The 20,831-nt window shown below is 40.9% G+C and overlaps 1 protein-coding gene across 7 annotated transcripts in view; it reads right to left on the bottom strand.

Moving 5' to 3' along the window:
- Positions 1-20,831, bottom strand: part of TGFBR3 (transforming growth factor beta receptor 3) — a 200,822-nt gene that overhangs the window by 27,284 nt on the left and 152,707 nt on the right. For 2 of the 7 annotated variants that reach the window (XM_081226552.1, XM_081226550.1), the window contains exons 7-14: positions 18,557-18,704; positions 12,754-12,943; positions 10,694-11,031; positions 10,114-10,266; positions 6,984-7,124; positions 6,655-6,813; positions 2,011-2,310; positions 1,426-1,461 (exon numbers count right to left, since the gene is read on the bottom strand). In XM_081226552.1, coding sequence (XP_081082678.1) covers positions 1,426-1,461; positions 2,011-2,310; positions 6,655-6,813; positions 6,984-7,124; positions 10,114-10,266; positions 10,694-11,031; positions 12,754-12,943; positions 18,557-18,704 — 1,465 coding nt within the window. The remainder of the gene's footprint in view (positions 1-1,425; positions 1,462-2,010; positions 2,311-6,654; positions 6,814-6,983; positions 7,125-10,113; positions 10,267-10,693; positions 11,032-12,753; positions 12,944-18,556; positions 18,705-20,831) is intronic. The other 5 variants (XM_081226555.1, XM_081226553.1, XM_081226554.1 and 2 more) reach the window with 3 other exon arrangements.

Here is a 20,831-nt window from a genome sequence, read left to right as displayed (position 1 = left end):
AACAAACAAACAAGAAAAACCTTTACAATAGCCCTCTTGTAAAGGGAAACAATGGATTTTCTGTGGAGAGGAATCATTACTGAAAAGATTTGCATTTTAGGAAAAGCCTTCTTACTTTCCTACTAGTTCTTTGGTTAAGCAAGAGTCTATGATTCTACAACGAACTCACTGCAAGACCCTGGGCAAGACACTGAACTCTCTGGCCTCAATTTCATCAGCAATGGGCAGGGTTGGACTCAACGATCTTTGAGAACTCTTCCTAGAAGATTCTTTGGCTCTGTCTATCGTCATAGAAAGCACTCACAGGAATGTGGAAATATTAACCACAGGCAGCAAACAGAGGGACAGTGGTAACACCTCTATAAATGGTCCTCTGCCATCATATCCACCGTCTCATTTGCTCCTCTACCCAGGAGGGAAGCCGGTACTATTACTTCAGTGGTACAGATGAGGACACGCAGGTTCTGAGAGGTCAGGGACTTGCTAATGTCCTGTTGGTAAGCAGCAGGCCTTCCTTCTCGGTCCTCCATGCTCTTTCCATTCTATCTTGCCTTGGATATAAATAGCGACTTCAGGCTTAGGGTCACATCCCATGTCATCCCCTGTGACTTAGAACTCTCCTTTGAATGTTCTGGAAGGAAATATTAGGACTAATTTTCACAGATTAACACACTATGAAGCTGGGCTGCCACAGGCCAGGCTCACTGAAAGGTAACAGCCACAGCCATCAGTAAAGACCCCTGGTAACTGCCAGGCCTCCCCTCCTAGATCCCTAATTCCTAAAAGTTATCCTCTGGGTCCCAGCCATGCACGAAGCTCCACATGGTTTTCTACCATGGTCCATTACACCCCAACCTTGATGGCCACTGGAAAGTGAAGGCCCACACAGCTAAGGCACCAATGTTTCCAAAGGCAACCTAAAGAACACAGCCTAAATCACCTTATATATATATATATATATATATATATATATATATATGTACTCCCTGAGGACTATGAAATCAGATTTGCTATATTTTCAAATGTATTATAAAATTTCCTATGGTCTTATGGAGAAATGGATGACCAGGGGAATATAACAGTGCAAAGGATTCACATCAGTGGTAATCCATCCAATAATAATAATTTTTCCTTCTCCCTCTACACCCATCTCTTAAAACCTATGTATCAGGTGAGAAAATTCCATCCATACAATACATTATTAATGATATGACTTGACTATTAGACTTTTAGACATTAATTGATATGTGATTATAAAAGGAATAGAAGTCAGCTTACACTGTGTGAGATATCTAAAAAATAAATGCACATATGATATTATACATAATTATGGCAGATCATAGAAACAAAACTAAGCAGAAGATACCCTTTGTGCACAAGGCCAAAATGATGAGGTAAGTAATTACCCTTGCTGATCCCCCCTACCTTGGCCACGCCAGCAAGGTCAAAGGGTTCTGATTTCTGTTGTGGCAATAGAATGTACTGGTTCAATGTGGGGAGTGACATGAGGCGAACATGACGAACCGATGAGAAACCAAGAAAAATTAAAATATTTGTTAGTTTCCCTTAGAAGTCCTCATGAGACAAGTCAACCTTATAACTCACACAGAGAAGGTCAAAAAACAACTGCAATACAAATCTCAGCGGGACCTGGAAAAATTAATCCTCACACTGAACTTGTCCTTCGGCTCTCTGTACTCTTGGCACTGGATACTATCTGAATAGCAAAGGTAAAGCCAGACCTCTCCTTCAGTGGAAAACAGTCTTGATTTATCATTCGTAAGATACTACTGAGTAGCACGCATGGAAAAAAAAAAATCATACTGTCAGGATTTATTCTCTAAGACTCCATAAAACTCACAGTTCCCTGCTAACATGAACTTTATGGCTTCAACTGGGCAGTTCCCTAACCCAAAACCTCATGTAACTTGTGATTAAACTTCTCTGGTAGGTCACTGCCTCATCTAAAAATGTCAAAATAACAGTACAAACGGATGAAGGCCCACTAACCTTAGGTAACTTCTGGGGGTCCTTTTCCTTTTTGGTACACAATGTGAGCTCACACTGTAGAAAGAGCAGGGAGGTGTTGAAGATGGGCTTAAAAACAAAGCTGAATCGTTTCTTATCTATCTCAGCTTGCGGGATAGGAAAGTGCACTCTCTTGGGATTGTAGAATTTCACAGATTCATCTTTAGGACAAATGTTCTCAATGATAGTATAATCAGACATCCTATCAGGGTTCGAATATGGAGAGATAAAGCATGTTTGGATGGCAAATCCCAGTTCTTGGTCAGCCTTGGTAACGGACACCTACAACAGAACAGAAAGATCAATTCAGAAACAAGTTAGCATGTCACTTTCACTCTAGGCACAAGGGTAACATACCAAAGTGGCCCTTCTGATGAGAGACATTGCTTTACTTTCTTAACATATCCCTATAGTCTTCCTTCTAATTACAAAAGTAACACACACTACTTGAAGAAACAGATGTTTTCCTTTAAACTTGGTATAGATGATACAGTGAATTATTTAGTTCAAGTCCCAGCCTGGAAGAGTCTATAATACAAGATATATAAGTCTCTTCAACCTCCCATAAGTCCTCTGGGAAATAAAAACAAAAGTACATCATGCACCTAAGTGGATTTTCCCAAATAAACAAAACACCAGTAGGCAAAGCCCCTAATGTCATTAATAGTGTATCACCTGTAAGGCAAGCTCTTTTAAAAAATTACTCAGGGGCTTCCCTGGTGGCGCAGTGGTTGAGAGTCCGCCTGCCGATGCAGGGGACACGGGTTCGTGCCCCGGTCCGGGAAGATCCCACATGCCACGGAGCGGCTGGGCCCGTGAGCCATGGCCGCTGAGCCTGCGCGTCCGGAGCCTGTGCTCCGCAACGGGAGAGGCCACAACAGTGAGAGGCCCGCGTACCGCCAAAAAAAAGAAAAAAAAATTACTCAAAAAATAAAGGACAGAGGTAGAATCTATTTCAACTAGGCACGGAAGACCAAACTTCTAAACTGCAGCAAGTCAGACTGAGCCTAAAACATTGCAGTAAAGCTATAGATTGGCCTGAAGTTCTGCTTCATGGTGAGCAGGCAGAGCTGGCCTCTGGGGCTGGATGTCGGGGAGGGTGCAATCTGGTGGCGATCACAGGCCTGGCGAAGTGTCCCAGCTTCTCAGAGGTCCAAACCAGACCTTGCCAAGTACTCTCCCTTCACTCTTTAAGCCCAAGGGTGTTTTAAGGGAAATCTAATCTGGAAATGTTTCCGACTCATTTACACTTCCCTCTTACAAAACATTTGTATGGGCTATGTCCAAACCTTGTTAAGGTTCTTTTCTTTAGAAACAGGAAGTAGCATTTGGCCAAGAGTAAACAGAATTCAATTCTCATCTCAACTACCAATTCAAATCTCAACTATCCTGAACTCAGCTAAACTCCTCAAACCAGACTGGATCCTCCATTTGGTGACACAGGGATCACTGTGTGAACTGCCTCTCCCCTCTATTGCCTCATTCCTTGACTAAACTCAGGATCAAAATAAACTTAAACACTTTAGAAATAAAGTTGGTCCTCAACCATAGGTCAGTAGCCGCAGAATCCTTTCAAAGGCATGAAGATATAAACACACTTTCCATTCTGAAATACCCAGGGGAAATCCCTGACATTGCATGGGGCTTTTAGGCCACGGCACTATTTTGAAAGATCCCTATGTGGTTAACTGCAAGACGCTAAACAAAGAAGATGACTGTGATAATGACATTTTGTTGGACCTTAAGGCTTAATCCCTGAGAATAGTCTTATGAGATAAATATTTTCATCTTCATTTTATAAATGGAGAAAAAACTGAACACACAGGATAGCTGACTTGTTCAAAATCATATCTAACAAACACTGGGTGAAACCAAGGCTTGAGCCCAGGTCTTCTGAGCCCGTCTATTTTCTCTTCACTATTTCACTACAGCTACAGGGTCAATTCAAGCCACCCATGATGTGGCCAGGGAGGGTGCTTGGTAAGAAGTCTTTCCAGGAAGTAGTATTTGGTAGTCTGAAAATATTCACACTTCATTATTTTTACAGTATTTCCAAAAATGAGATATTTAACCTTGGGAAAATGGCAAATTACATATAGTCTATTTTAAAAAGTGGCCTTTAACATGAACTCAGAACCCACAATGCAAAAATGTGTGACAGAAGAAATGCAAACCTCTTCTCTAATCTCAAAGAAAGTATGCAATGGCAGAATGTCTAAGGTATTCCAAAAAGTTGTTTCGATGAGAGGAAAAAAATCGTCAACAAGTCTTTTTCTCTGAAATGGACGGAAGTGAGTAGTGGCAGGACTCTGCTGCTCACACGCTGTGAGCACTAAACCTTGGTTTCTCCCCCACAGAACGAGGGCACTAACACTGACTAGATACAGTGATTGTGACGATCTGTAAAGTCAAAATTACATGCACACAACACAGTTCCCTTCTAGTTAAGAAATGCCAGCTGTTATTAATAGTATTAGTCTAGATTTAAATTTGGGGGGTTATATATAGAAATATATTCTTTTAATTTCCCAAGACAAATGAACTAAAAGAAAAGCTGCCAACTATGTGACCACCTATCACCCAAGGATGACCAAAGACCAGGTGGCAAAGCTGATCATGTCCTGGATTAAAGGAAGAGACTAGGATCTAGAGGAAATAGAAGATTCTGGGAGGGGATGTGATAAGGATGACCACGAGAAGAAACATGGAAATAGTTCTTTAGACCAAGCCAATGACTGGGTAAGTTTTATTTACTTTCCCCAAATAAAAATTTTATTATTAGCAGTGGAGTCCAAACTGGGAAACAAGGACTAGGCATGGCTGCTATCCTATTTAGCAAAATACTTACAGATTCTCTCTCATATTTCAGGTGGTTTAAAACAACTTTAAAATAAAGCAGTTTATACCATTTTCCCCCTCCCCAGATTCTCTTCAATGTATTATTATGATGTATAATGATATTTAAAATGGTATAGCAAAAAGATTTGATTCACTTTTTTCCATCACTTGACCATGTCTTTGATTAAATTTAATTATGAACAATATAGATGATATATAAATGGGAAAATAAGAATGAAAAAGAAAATGAATTTCAAGCAAGCCAACACTGGGGGTGGCAGGGTGAGGGAGAAAACCCAAAACACCCAGGGTAGGATACATGAGGAAGATTTAAGGCAGCAACGCCATAGCCTGGCAAAGCCGGGCACACATCTGGAAAAGAGCAAACTGCAATGAAGCAGCATCCCTAAAACCCATAGCATAACAGCGAACCACTGACCAACCACACGTGTGGATTGTGCAGCCAGAAAAGCAAGAAGAAAACAACGCATCTTGGATTAGGAGAGAGCTCTGATTAGGGACAGCATGTAGAAAGCAGTATACTTTCCCCAGCAGAGAAAGAAGGTATACCCAACGAAAGACAAGATCTCTTAGAACAGGGAATCAAAAAGGAGACGATCCAGGAAAATGTCTAGAGCCACTGGGCTCCTTCCCAGAATCAGTACAAATGTGAGTTATTTGTCTTTCTTAACTAGAAATATGTGCACTGAAGTCACTTTTAATATATGGAAGTATCCCATTTTGGCCCCTTAAGCTTCTCCCTCCTCCCACAGTGAAGGAGGACACCAGCTTGCAGCTCAGCACCAAAACCAGCTCAACAGAGGACGACTTCCATGTAAGTCCAGCAGACATTCTGGGGCCATGAGGATATTGATCTTCTCTAGAATCCAATCTGTGAACTTGGATATTTGCACTGCTAAGAGGTTACATTTTCTCCCCCTTTCAAATGGTACTTTTAGGATAAACGATAACATCCAGTGGATAACAGTGTGGACTCTGGAGCCAGATGGTCTGAGCATGAACTCTGACTCTGAACTCTAGTAGGTACTAACTGTGTGACCTTAGACAAGTTTGTGCCTCAATTGCCTCATCTACAAAATGGGGATATTAATAGTCCTGTCTCACAGAATTGCTTTCAAGAGTAAAATACTGCAATACTTATAACTGAGCTTGGCACAAAATAAATCTGCAATAAATGTTAGCTGTTGTTATTTCATTATTACCATCACTACCTAATATTTTTGTAGTCATTCCAAAGATTTATGTTATGTGTGGTTATTATTGTTATATATAGGAAATAGTTTTAATGAATTTATAGATACATTTAGATGATGACCTAGAAAAAGCAATTTTCACGAGATACAGTAACACATAGTATTTCACTCAAAAGTATCCACAGTTTAAAAGATAGTCTCTGAGGTGGTTTGAAATATTCCTTGGTTAATTCTGATACTGCAGCTACTGAACAACTGTCCTTAGCAAAAGTGCTAAGGACAAAGTAAGGACAGGGCTTTATTAGAATTCACAGTGCTGATTTTTTTTTAAACATTTATCCATTCATCTACAAATTACTCTCTCCATTTAGAATGAACATAGTGAATCCTGAAATTTCCTGCTTTGGTCAGAAATCGACGTGGGAGTGTTTTCTAAGCCACGCCCTCACGAAGAGCTGGTCAAAGTGGTGAGGAAGAGCAGGAAGAGGTCTGCCCTAGCTGCTTTCACTCATGCCCAAGAGCTACTATGAATCTGCGCTAACCTAACAGCCCAAGGCTAACATTTGGGTCTCACCTCAACAAAAACATGTCCGTTCTCTGCCACAGAGAAGACCCCTTGGGAGGGCACCAGAAAGAGGTCAGTGTTGTACAGCTCCATGTTGAAGGTGACATTTCTGTTGGGTGGGTCCTGGAAGCTACTGGGATTCCCCACCTGCCGCAGGCTACAATTAAACTGGAAAAAAAAAAACACACACAGATGGAGATAAATCACAGTCAAATGAAGATTGTAGCTTTATGAGCTTTAGCCTTTAACATCTGATTTTATTTTCCAATAGTCCCTGACTAAAGCTGACCAAAAAGACACCGGTCTCTACAAACTACCTACTACAAATAAACACATACCACCACAATTTCAGGTCGGCTGAAGAAGGAAGTATCTCCTTCATCCGTATCTCCCGGAAATCCATTATCACCTGACTCCAAATCTTCATAACCATCTGGCCAGCCACTACTATCCCCAGGGGGTGGAACCTGTATTACAATCTAAAAGGCAAGGAAAGCACAGTTATAAAAACACCAAATCACATGCCTTTGGTTCTACCTCACACAAACACCCACGTAATAATTCTGAGGCAAACTGAAAATCTGACGTAAAAAAAAAAAACAACTTCAAGTATTAAAAAAAAAAAAACCAACTTCAAGTATTTTTAGGACTTCATCCTCAGTGATATGAAAAAAAGAAGCCCAATGCATGTTCAAATTAAGATTTACAGTAAAATACGTATTTTCCCCTGTGACAAAATATAAATTATTTCAAACAGTGGGAAAACACCAGACACTGAAATGGGATTGGATGGGATTGTCAATAGGCCCCCCTATACTGTGGGGGGTGGGAAGGGGTTCTCCTTAGGAACCTTTATATTGAAAACTCTAAGAAATACTGATTTGGTTAATCCAAGGAGTCCTGTACTTTGTATCTGTCAAGATTTGATCATGTTTGGTTTGAGTTAGAAGCAAAGGACCTGATGTTTACTATTGAGCCATTCTCTCCTTTTACTCCTGCATTCCTCCATCTCCCCAATAGATCTTTTTTTAAAAAAATAAATTTACTTATTTATTTTTGGCTGCGTTGGGTCTTCGTTGCTGCATGCGGGCTTTCTCTAGTTGTGGCGAGTGAGGGCTCTATAGGCATGTGGGCTTCAGTAGTTGTGGCGTGTAGGCTCAGTAATTGTGGCTCATGGGCTCTAGAGCACAGGCTCAGTAGTTGTGGCGCACGGGCTTAGTTGTTCCGTGGCATGTGGTCTCTTCCCAGACCAGGGCTCGAACCCGTGTCCCCTGTATTGGCAGGCAGATTCTTAACCACTGTGCCACAGGGAAGTCCCCCAATATATCTTTTTTTTTTTTTTTTTTTTTTTTTTGCTGTACGCGGGCCTCTCACTGCTGTGGCCTCTCCCGTTGCGGAGCACAGGCTCCGGACACACAGGCTCCACGGCCATGGCTCGTGGGCCCAGCCGCTGCGCGGCATGTGGGATCTTCCGGGATAGGGGCACGAACCCGTGTCCCCTGCATCGGCAGGCGGACTCCCAACCACTGCGCCACCAGGGAAGCCCTCCAATATATCTTTTGTATGGTGTATAGATGCAGGAAAGAACATCATGTCTTATACCATGACAACCTATCTTAACACTGGTTGAAATGATTATTCCTAGGTTAGCTCCAGATAAGATGAAAAAATTCACCCAAGGACCAGGACTCCATAAATTAACTCCTAATTTCTTTGCATATATAGGATAGTTATACTTTTTGTTTGATTTTTCACTCCACGTCCTTAGATTTTTAATATGTTGCAAAACAAAAATACATATTAAGTCTGAAAATTACTACAAACAATTATAACTGGAAGAAATAGTTGAAGTAGCCACTGAAGAGGTGGATGGGAAGGGAATGAAGGAAAACTGCCTCTCTATTCTTTACCAGGCCCTCAAAAGAAAGTACTGATGCAACTGAAGCAAGTTAGGTTATGACTTACCCTATCATAATTAAAAAAAAAAAAAAGAAAGAATGAATATACCTTTCTCTCCTGAGGCAGATGGCACTTTTTTTTTTTTTACTTAACAGACTGATTACCATGGCCTCTTATTGGCATTAATTTAGATAAAAGTTTAAAATTCCAAAATCAAGTATACCAGTAATATATGACATTCATTACATCTGGAAAAACTGGATAACTGCAAGAAAATTAGTGTTGGAATTGGCAGAAGAGGGTTCATCATAGAAGTCAAAGGTTAATAAATGATTTCAGTAACAAAAGGAGAGTAACTGCCGCTACCTAGAGTTGGGGGAAGATTAGTGGTCCGGAAGCTGGATTCAGTCCTGGCTCTACTGTTAACTAGTCTCTCAAATCCAAGCAAGTCTCTTAACTCCCTGGAGTTCCATTTCCTCACCTGTGAAATGAGGACGTTGAATGAGATCAGCTTAGGGCTCTTTCCAGCTCAAACATTCTAAGATTGTCTGAGGAACAATATAACCTTGGCTCACAGGACAGTCAGTCTCCACATGAGCCACACTGACCAGAGAGCCAGTCTCTTCTCTGGCTAGGTTGAGCCTATCTGTTGACTGGCAGTGGAATAAACAGAGCAGTCGGGGTCTCCCCATGCCAAGCCAAAGGTGGGGTAGGTGCTGAGTACAGACACACACACCATGTCAAAGCTGGACACAGGGATCTTTGAGCCCTATTTCTACCATCAAAAGTACAACTCAAGTTGCAAAATTATCATTTTAAAGTCCTTTTGAAATTTCATGTTCAAATTCTTTTAACATTCACTGTTAAGTGTCCATCTCTATAAGAACAGATTTAGATGAACCTGTTCTGACAAGATTCTGACAAGAATCATGTCTGGAAAGAGAAGGGTAGCTATTGCAATGGATTATCATTGGGGGAATCTGTGGAATCTCTCTCTGGGTAACTTCAAAAATAGAAGATTTTCTTCAATTTAGGGTCTTTCTTAGAGATGGAGAGAGATTTAACACTTTCTTGAATGACCTTTTCAGACTTCTCTCTTTTGGTTCTTTTGTTCATGAGGGAGGGAGAAGTTCTCCTACTTCTAGACAAGACTCAGATGAGGTCAGAGAGACCACGGTTCTGGTTAGCTCAGTTGTATAGAGGTGCTCGCTCATAGCCCAAGGGCTTGGATTTTATCCTTATGTGGACCAGGCCATCCGAGCCTGCAGCTTAGCCAGAAAAAGTCATAATCACCTTGCCAGTGAAACTCTGCCAAGAGGAGATGGAAGGAAGGGTGGGAAAGATCACCACAAATGCTCCAGCGGAGAAAACAGGGCCTCCCAACTCCCACAGACTCACCAACAAAACAAATAAAAGAGTTCAGGGTCATACTACATCCCATTTTGTTGAGAACTGACACTTGGCTTTGATCAGACCCTCCTCACTTTCCTAGAAGTCTTAAGACTAATTTTAAGGTAACACCCAGCAAGGCTCTGGCAAAGGGAAAGCTTTGTCCTGGAGAACACTCACGGAGTTGTAGTAAACCACACCATGAGGGGCTGATCGCCGGTGCCGAGTCCCACAGCCATTCAGGGGAGACTCCAGAACGAAGTGGGTGCCATTCATCTTGGCCTTGCATGTGGGATCCAACAGGGTGAGCTCCATCCCAGAGTAGCCTCTGGCCTGAAACAACAACGACTGAAGACATAAAGGGGGGCCCACAGGCCATTCTACAGCATGCAGTTAACACATTTTGCCTGGTCTTCCACGTTGCAAGTCCAGACCTTCCAAGTTGCTGGAGGCCTGCACTTCCCCTCCCCCCTTACCTCCTTTCAGCCTACCATCTCTCAACAGCCCCAGAATTGTGTTTGTTGGCCTTGGAAATTCAATAGCAAAATATTGACACACAAGGATCTGGAACCCCCCTCACTGAGAACAACAGGAACCGGGTGAGAATCACAGCCAAGGGGAAGTGAGCCCATCCAACTGAGAAAACAGTATCAAATCTCTGGAGTTCAAAAGTGAAAGAGCTGGAAATAACTAACACAGACTGAGGCAAGATGGGGAGGGAGGCAGCCTTCCCTTCTCTCCTTTAAGAAACTGCACCCACCTGAAACGAATCTTTTTCTATAGCCACAGTCATCTTTTCATTGTCACATTTGACTGACAGGGCAACATCCATGCTCCCCTGCATCTCTTCGGCCTCTCTGGGACCAGGAAACAGTTGTATGCTGGGGATGACAGGGTCCTTTGGCCGAGGGATCCCATCTTCTCCCCCTTCCTTCCAGCTTCTCCTGGAGATATCGGGGAAGGGAAAGGGGAAACCTCCATTTTGGCCTCCCCTTCCCCGGATGCGTGGGTTGTCCAGGGCAGGCAGGGTGCCAGGGTCCAGCAGGATCCGTAGCTCAGGAGGGATGGTATGGACTTCCTCATCTCTCATCTCCTCTGCTGGTAAGAGAAGAAGGCAAAACATCATCAGTGTTTGATGCCAGGCCACAATCATATCATTAGAGGCAAGAACAGGAGAAATTAGCAAAGAATGGGCATGTGTAAAATTACTCCTAACAAGCAATGTATAAAAGAGATGAGGAGTCTGGAAGCCTGAATTCTAGTGCTGATGTTCTTTCTAACTGGTTGAATGCCTTTGGGTAAGTGGCCTACCTCTCTGTGCCTCAGTTTCCCAATTTTTAAAATTAAGAGGTTGGATTAGATCAGTGGTTCTCAACTTTGGCTGCACATTAAAATCACTGTGGGAGCTTAAAAAAGAAAATCCCTATGCCTGCATCCCAGGCCAATTAAAAACTGAACTCTCTTTAAATCATTATGTTTTAAAGCTCCCCATGTGATTCCAATGTGGAGCCAAGATTAAGAACCACTGGATTAGATGATTTCTAAGACCCTTCAAGCTATACAAATCTACTGTTGAATAAGTTATGTGGGACAATATTATTCCATTCAAATGCCAATGAAATACTTTCCTTGAATCTAGAGATTCTTTAGAACAGTTTCTCTAAAGATTTCTTGAAACAGTATTGGTATTTTGAAATGATTTTGCTACCTCCTTTTTGAGTGCTAAATTCTAACACGTATCTGGGTACCCTGGCCTTTTAGAACCTAGTCCCAAAGGAAGAAAGAAAAAGCTGCTTACGCACAGTTATTCCTTCAAAGGGAGAGACATATTTCCATACAATCCATACTCATCATTCTGTCATATTTTCAACAATTTAAAGAAAAAAATTTTTCCCAGTATTCTCTACATCCACTATCCAAAGCCAACTGACGTATGCTTGAGGTCAATCATCTCAGTGGGAGTTGGGAATAAGGATGACAGTGGATGTTGGCTCTCCTTCGATACTATTTTTTTGAAAAGGATGGCACAGTTGTATGGGTCCAAAAGAAGTCAGAGGTTTGGAGGTTTTTAATTTGTACTTTGACTAAAAAAAACCCTTCACAACCACCCTTCGAGGTGAGCCTATTGTTTCCCTCATATGACTGAGAAGGAATCTGAGGCTCAGAGGTTAAGCAACTTCCAAACAGTGAACAAATGGCAGGGCTGGGACTTGAACCTGTACTCCTAACCTTCATTCTACCGGCACTGCACTCAGTAGTGGTACTGTGTGGTGAGCAAGAGGTCTGGGGATCAGAAAACCTGGGTTTCAAGTCTTACTATCGATCAGATTCTGAAGAACCTTAAGAACTTGGTAAGCCTCTGCTTTCTCCTCCATCAAAGTGGGATAATAACTCCTGCATTCCCTCTGGATGAGTATGAGAAAGCACGAGTACTCATGACTATTTTCCTATAAGATCCAGCCTGAACTAAGACTTGTCTCCTGCAGGCCCAACCCCTCTGTATCTCAGCCAAAAGTGATCATTAGGCACCTCTGAGAAAAGAACCCAGGACAATTTATCCTTAACATAAGCACAGTGAAAGTGATCTATAAGTTTTCCAACACGCAATCAACTCTGTTACAAAAAAATCTATATTAAAGATAATTTCCCCAAAATAATCTAGCACAATTCTATATAACTTTAAGCTTTATAGTGAAAAGTAGTGAATGAATCATTAAAATTTGCAACAGAAAAACAGCACCATATAAGCTGAAGTGAGAGTTCCTCGTTGGAAAACTCATTTGGGGGATATTTTTTATACAAAAAAAAAATCATACTTACCATTGTTTTCAAGCCGAAGATGAAATCTATTAGCCACAGGAGCCACTGTGTATGATGTTACTGGACTACAGCCATTGTCCAAAGCCCACTTGACCAGACTCTCTTGGGTTGAAGGAATGTCATCTCTTATTGATTTGGTCATTATCATGGATCTTTCACTTTCTTTCCCAAAGCCAATACTGTTAGGAGCCTGAAGATAATAGTAAAATTTCACTCATGAGTGTATGAAATTAAACAGTGCCTTAATATCTGAAACAAATAGATTCTCTATTGTATATGAAAGAACTATTTACCCTTTTGATCCCTACTTTCCTTGGGCTGAGAATACTGATGTGAAAATCTGTAACAGCAGATTAAGAAACTCAGGCTGACTGGTTATACCATTTGGGTTGCTTATGTTGATACAAATGGCATAATCATTTTTGTCATTGGTTGATAAACTAATTATCATAAGCGTACCTAGTATGTCACTACAGAGTTAATGTTTAAATTATTAACACACACACCAAATATGATACCAAACTTTTCCTTATTTTTATTTAAAATTATATATAAAGTATACAGGTGTGCATGTTATACTTCCCCCAAATCCTATACCCTAGAGTTAAATGAAATAAGGCACAACTTAGTTACTTCACTGTGGAGACTATCCCACCTTTGTAAACTACTGAATTCCACACAGTGAAACAGTCAATGTTCATACTTCATTTATAATTTATGATCAATTTAGGAATCCTGTAACTGTATACATTTGCCAATTCTATTAACAGAATATGCTTAGATTTTATGGTTTAAAATATTAATTAATTAATTTACCATCCCTCTAAGTACCAATATATATATACATATATATTTTAAACATCTTTATTGGAGTATAATTGCTTCACAATGGTGTGTTAGTTTCTGCTTTATAACAAAGTGAATCAGCTATACATATACATGTATCCCCATATCTCCTCCCTCTTGCATCTCCCTCCCACCTGCCCTATCCCACCCCTCTAGGTGGTCACAAAACACCAAGCTGATCTCCCTGTGCTATGCGGCTGCTTCCCACTAGCTATCTGTTTTACATTTGGTAGTGTATATATGTCCCTGCCACTCTCTCACTTCATCCCAGCTTACCCTTCCCCCCACCCCGTGTCCTCAAGTCCATTCTTTACATCTGTGTCTTTATTCCTGTCCTGTCCCTAGGTTCTTCATAACCTTTTTTTTTTTTTTAGATTCCATATATATGTGTTAGCATACGGTATTTGTTTTTCTCTTTCTGACTTACTTCACTCTGTATGACAGACTCTAGGTCCAATCATCTCATTACAAATAACTCAATTTCATTTCTTTTTATGGCTGAGTAATATTCCATGTATATAGTACCAATATTTTTATCCGGTAGTACAAGTAACTGTTAAAATTAACTTTCACTTAGTAATCAGTTACAAACTTAAAACTGAATGACAGAAATCTTTCCAGGAAAGGATATAAAAGGACTCTGAGTAACAAGGACATGGAAGGTAAATTTCACATCACCTTCTGATCCTACAGCAGTGATCTTCTCAGATGGTGAGGGAGCTGAATGCTGCAGGGGGCACCCCAAAAGGAAGTCACCACATTTTCAACAACTGCTCCAACAGGGCTGGAAGGCCCTTCCAGCAAGCAGATTATGCCATCTCATGCCATATAAAAATCACTTTAATTTCCATGCCCAATTATTTTCTTCTGCATACATGCAGCATTTTTCCTAAATTCCCCATTTGTTTCCCATTCTGTTTGCCCCTAACATGACTAAATATTAATCCTTTCCCACTGTAAAACCATAGAAGATTCACAGCCTCTAAGTTCTCTTGGCCTCTCTGGTTGTGAGATATTGGCTGAGGACACACATTTTCAATTCAAAGCTTAAAGGATCTCACCCAGTATATTTTTCTACTACCCAAAGTGCTTATCTGAGGAAAAACTGCCAGACTGGCCAGTCACAATGATGCATGCAAGTGACCAGAGAGAGAGCTTTAACCAAGTTCTGTAGCCATTTGCAAAAAAAAAAAAAAACTCAGTTTCACAGGTTTGGATTATTCTATTCTTACTGGGATTCACAGAAAACTCCTTCAGAGAAAATTCCTTAGGGAAAGGAAAAGAAGAAACGAAGGGAGAGAGGGAGAGAGGGAGGAAAGAAGGAAACTAAAATGAAGTAAAGAAGGATCCAATTTGTTCTTAGAACTTCTTATTCACTGAGTCAATAGCATTTTCTTCAGCACAGCTTCTTCCAGCCTTTCAAGGCAGCCTGTTGTTTTGACTGGCTGGAGTTGCAACACTGGCCTAAACAATACTGCTTGGCCTCATCTGCACTAGTCTTTCATGTTGTTGGACAGCTGAGAAAATACTGTATTTCCAGAATACTATCATCATAACTGCCACCTATCCTTTTTGTAACAATATGGAATGACTTGTTTACACCTTTCCACATTAACTCTAGGAGCTGTCAGTACAACTCATACTGATTACACCTCATGACTTACAAGGCTAGAAATCTATCGACGCATTTGTAAAGCAGCAAGGTTTGGGACAATGGCAGGCAAGTTGGTTCCAGGCAATGAGTGAATTCCTCATCCTGTATTTCTGGGAGTCCCCAGGCTTTTCCAAGGCCTCAGTATAGCTACTTCCTATGGGGGTGTTCAAGGAGGTCTCAAATACCACCGCCATTTCCCACTCGTATCTTCACAAAGGACGATGAACTAAATAGAGTCTGAGTGGCTTCCCCTCTCTCCCACCACCCAACACACCTGCATCAGAACTGCTGATGTCCGGGAGGGGGCATCTGGGGGAAGGGTTAGGCAAAGAGTTGTGCATATTCCCACTGGGATTAAAAAATGTCTTTTCTAAGAATAAACTCACTATTTCCAAACTTGAAGCCCTGAGGCCATATGAAATAATACAACGGGAAATTTCTAACAAGTTATCTCCATCTATTCTTTTATGTGTTGGAGGTTCTTCCAAAATGTGATTATGCATGGTCCATAAGGGCCCTGAATTAAAAGCCAGAGCTGGGCATGGCGATGTAATGCAGACACTTCTAGTAGTCCCATCTGGCCCCAGCATACAACCCTTTGTGTCTCTTTGGACCATCCTGTCTTTTGGAGGGTGCATTCTACCCAGGTCCATTCCTGACACACACATACACACACGTGTGCGCCTATGTTTTGTTTTGGTTTGGTTTTTTAATTGGGGTATAGTTGCTTTACGATGTTGTGTTAGCTTCTGCTGTACAACGAAGTGAATCAGCTACACGTATACATATATCCCCTCCCTCTTGGATCTCCCTCCCACCCCCCCCATCCCACCCATCTAGGTCATCACAGAGCACCGAGATGAGCTCCCCGTGCTGTACAGCAGGTTCCCACTAGCATCTGTTTTACACATGGCAGCGCACATACGTCAATCCCAATCTCCCAATTCACCCCACCCCACCCCCCACCTGGTGTCCACACATCCGTTCTCTATGTTTGCGTGCTCTTCTTTAAATTTATCCCATCAAGTTCCATACAATTCTTTTAGTAGACATTTGTCTTTGTCTTCACTTTAATTGCTCCTACAGACAAACTTTTAAAGAGTTGCTAATAGAAGGAAGATGAACCCCCCTTTTTATGGCAGGCACTGTGCTAAGAGCTTTACATGTGTTATTTAATTCTCCTCCAAAATATAAGGACTAGGCATTACTATTCCTTTCTAGAGAAGGGGAACCTGAGGCTCAGAGAAGTTAAGTAGTACATGTAGCTGAGAACTCACCATGTGCAGGCAGTATGCTGAGTGCTTTAGATGAAATACCCAGGACACACTTAACAAATATTTGTTGAATGAATGAATGGACTCTGCTAAACCTCACAAGAACTCTCAAGGTGAGTATTATCATCGTACCCATTTCACAGGAAAGGAAACAGACCCAGAATTTAATGAGATTGCCCAGTATCAACTGGGAGTAATGGCAATTGGAAATGGGATTTGAATCCAGCCCTTTCTGGCCCCAAAGCCAGGATTCTTTCCACTCCACCCTTTTATTAGCAGGTAACTATTCCTCCCAGCACAGTCAGAATTCACATCTGAGACAGGAGTTAAGAAATCACAAAGCATGAAACTGATTGGGAGAATAAAAAAGAACATCATGAAACATTACCTAATTGTTTAGCAATGTTGTCATGCATTGTCCAAAATTGGCCTGGAACAGGAGTACGGCCAAGGAGAGCAATATAAACAGATCTTGCACTGGGATGAGCAATCTCATTTCTAGCCTTTCTGATTCATATGAGAAGTGGGGATGTTCAAAGTGAACTCCAGGACTGCCATGGACCAGGCACACATACTCAGGGAGAGAAAGAGCCATTGAAGGGTCAGGGCCAAAAGAACATTTACACAAGAACTCCAGCAGGGAATTAAAATGTACCGTATGTTTTTGCCTTTCAAAGCATGATTCCCTTTCCTGTTTTTGTTATTCTGAAATTAAAAACATTTGGTTGGTGTGCCAGGCAGCAAAGGCTGCAGACACCCCTGGTCACCAACACCCCTCATGCCACGCCAGGGAAGGCAATCAAAACAGCTCTGACTTCAGAAAATCACTGCTGGGCTTTGTGCTCAATACGAAATTAATGTATCACCATTACACATGATGGCTCATTGGGATCCTCTCAAAGTTAAAAAAAAAAAAAACCACCACAGGAACCAGAAATGATTACTTTAAAATTACGATGTGTGTGCTCATGGCTTTGCCTGCTGCCCCTGGCAAATGCTTGTACATGACACTGCCCAGGGGACCGTTGGCTCTGTCACTGCATTATCACACAGAAGGTGCCATGAATGAATAATACCAACGCCAAAGGCATCCCTCTCCCAAAATAGTGAAAATGTAAAACCCACTCCAGTTGATTCAATGCAGGTACTGAAAGAGGAATTGGCCACGGTTTTTATAAAAGACAATGCACAAAAATTTGAGCCCACAAAAGAGATGCTAAAGAGGTAATTATCTTCTTAAAAATGAGGAGGGGCAATTCTTCTTTAACTTTCAATATAATTTGCTCCAATATTCTGTCAAATAGTTATCTCCCTAAATACTTGAAAAATATTTATTTTACCAAATTTCAACATTCATCTTTTCAGGAAACTAGCTACTGTTTGCCTGTCATGCCACCCAGCTAAACTTCTTAAGTATATTTCCTTCATGAAATATAATGCTTAGGGAACAGGCTGAGGGATGCTTTTCCAGCATCATCTCACTAACCTCTCCATGGCTATAATTCTTTTATCAGTGTTTCACCCTTAGAAGCAAGCAAAAAGACATGCCAATACCAAGTATTTATCTCAAAAAGAAAAATGGGCTGGAGTCAGCTGATTTCCCACACCTTCCTTAAATACCCAACCCCGAAGTGAGAGCTGATATTTAGGACCATGACACTGAGGGCCCTACAGGGCTCTCAGCCATGAAAGGCTTGTGTTCATTATTTTATACTTACTAGGTCTGGAAAGCATGCTAATACATTTCAGGAATTTCACAAATGAGGCAACTGGGGTCCAGAGAGGTTAAGGGACTTGCCCAAGGTCAGAGTTTGTAAATGGCAGAGTCTGAACTTAAATCTGGGTCTGTACTGACCCCAAAGACCATGTTTTTAACTACCACCCCGCCCGCCCTTGTCAGGAGATGCCAAGGAGCAGCCTATTTTATAAAGTGAAAAATAACAGAGAGAAACTTCACAAAAATAACACATACAAACACAGCTTAAATTATCACCATTCATCAAAACAAAGAAACGCTTAACTAACTTACGATAACTTTCAGGTTTCCCTTAATATCAAAAGATTTGATCACCCAGTTGACAGACTTTTTGCACTTCAAGATGAGGATGAGATCTTTGACCACCTCAGGATCCTTTCGAGAAGGTCTTATGTCAATTATGATATCCACCTGGAAAGCACTGTGAATGGAAAACAAAGGCAGAGTTAGGACCCAAATGCCAGAAAGTTGCAACTATCTTCCCCTCTTCCAAGTCTTCATGTTTCCAGCGTCTGGCCAGTTGATTAAAAAGCTGGAGTCGATCCCAGGCAAATGACATGTGCAAAACAGACTGTTAGTGCACACATAACAAAATGGTTTTACATAACAATAGAAAAATATGCCTGTGGATAATTAGCCACTAAACTTTTTCTCTTTGTTGAAAAAAGAAAAAAAAGGTGATTACTTAATGCAGCCACTTTTTTTGTTTGTTTGTTTTTAACATCTTCATTGGAGTATAATTGCTTTACAGTGGTGTGTTAGTTTCTGCTGTATAACAAAGTGAATCAGCTATACGTATACAGAGATCCCCATATCTCCTCCCTCTTGCGTCTTCCTCCCACCCTCCCTATCCCACCCCTCCAGGTGGACACAAAGCACAGAGCTGATCTCCCTGTGATCTCCCTGTGTGATGCGGCAGCCACTGTTTGAAATGGACGTGAACAAACCCGGAGAGTTTACTTTTGAAGCAGAACTGCTGCTTTTTCAACCTCCAGCACCTTTGATGTGTAACATTCTAATCTGCTATATGCTCAAAATCCTTCAGAGCAGTAGTGGGCGGCAGTTTGGTGAGGGGGATGACAGGGTGGATGGAAGAGGGAGGCAGTAAAGCAGTGAGGAAGCTTCAGAATAAAATAAGAGGCAAAAGGCTAGAGAATTTCTTGACTTATATAAGGTGTGCTTAAGCCATTAACATTTGTCACAAAATCATATCTGCATTTACTTTCCCAAACTTCTGGATATACAGTTATTAAAATAAAAAAACAGATGGTCAACCAAGTGATTACTGGAAAATTGATGAACACAATCCAAACTTCTAAGAATCCAGTATAAAAGAGAATTTTTACCAAACAATAACATCTCTGTCATTCTGGATTTAGGGGAAAGTCTTTATTTCCATCTTGGTTTTACACACTTGTAAACCGTAAAATGATGATATACAGTACTCAAATGAAGCCTTAGGCTTAATATCTAAGCACATTTGCCAGATTGCTTCTATTCCCATTCCCTTTTAATTTTCCACAAATTCTTCACATGGAACAGAATTCCATTTCCAATCCTACCAAAACCGATTGGTAGTTTAATCACTTTTGAAATCAAAGTTTCATTAGAATTTTAACTGTGAAATCCTTCCATAATATAAATTTACATTTTAACTCACTAGTCCCCATGAAATGCAGGTGAAAGTGGGAGAAAGGCCTACTTTCTCCCTTTTCTTTCTTTCTTAAATTCCATAATCATTCTTGATAGAGTTAAATTTTCAGTCCTGGGGCAGGACGCTGGGGGTGAGAGAGAGAGAGGTAAGTGGTATCTAATGGCTCTTTGGTGTGTCACCATGAAGGGCCACTCCTCTGACACACACACACACATTCACACACAGCTTTAAACAGTTATGAGTGCAAAAGTGCTCTGAGGACACTATAAACAGAAATCTGTTAACAAACATAATATTAAAAAAACACATAATATTGTTAAAATAATAATTATGTTAACAAGGCACATTTTGTAATTTTCTTATCAGGGATAACCTCAGTCAAAGGAGATAATAATGGAGTAAGAGTGACTGTTCTATAACTAGTACAGTCCACCCTCTGTATCTGCAGATTCCACATCTGACGATTCAACCAACCACGGATGGAAAATATTGGGGAAAAAAAAATTCCAGGAAGTTCCAGAAAGTAAAACTTGAATTTGCCACGTGCAGGCAACTATTTACATTGTATTTACGACTATTTATATATTGTATTAGGTATGATAAGTAATCTAGAGACGATTTAAAGTATACAGGAGAATGTGCGTAGGTTATATGCAAACACTATGCCATTTTATATAAAGGACTTGAGCATCTATGGACTTTGGTATCCAAGGGAGATCTGAAACCAACCTCCCACAGACACCAATGGACGACTATACCAAGAAGTTTAAATTAGGCTTCAGAACTCATCTGGGATATATGGGATCTAGAGACAGATGCAGAAAATAAAATATGACACTGGTACCTTTACTCCCTTCTTCAAAGCTTCTGTGAATCTTACCCAAAGCATCAGTG

The sequence above is a fragment of the Mesoplodon bidens genome, assembly GCF_964165515.1.
Source record: "Mesoplodon bidens genome assembly, chromosome: 2".
Classification (NCBI taxonomy): Eukaryota; Metazoa; Chordata; class Mammalia; order Artiodactyla; family Ziphiidae; genus Mesoplodon; species Mesoplodon bidens.
This window is presented reverse-complemented; position numbering and strand designations above follow the sequence as displayed.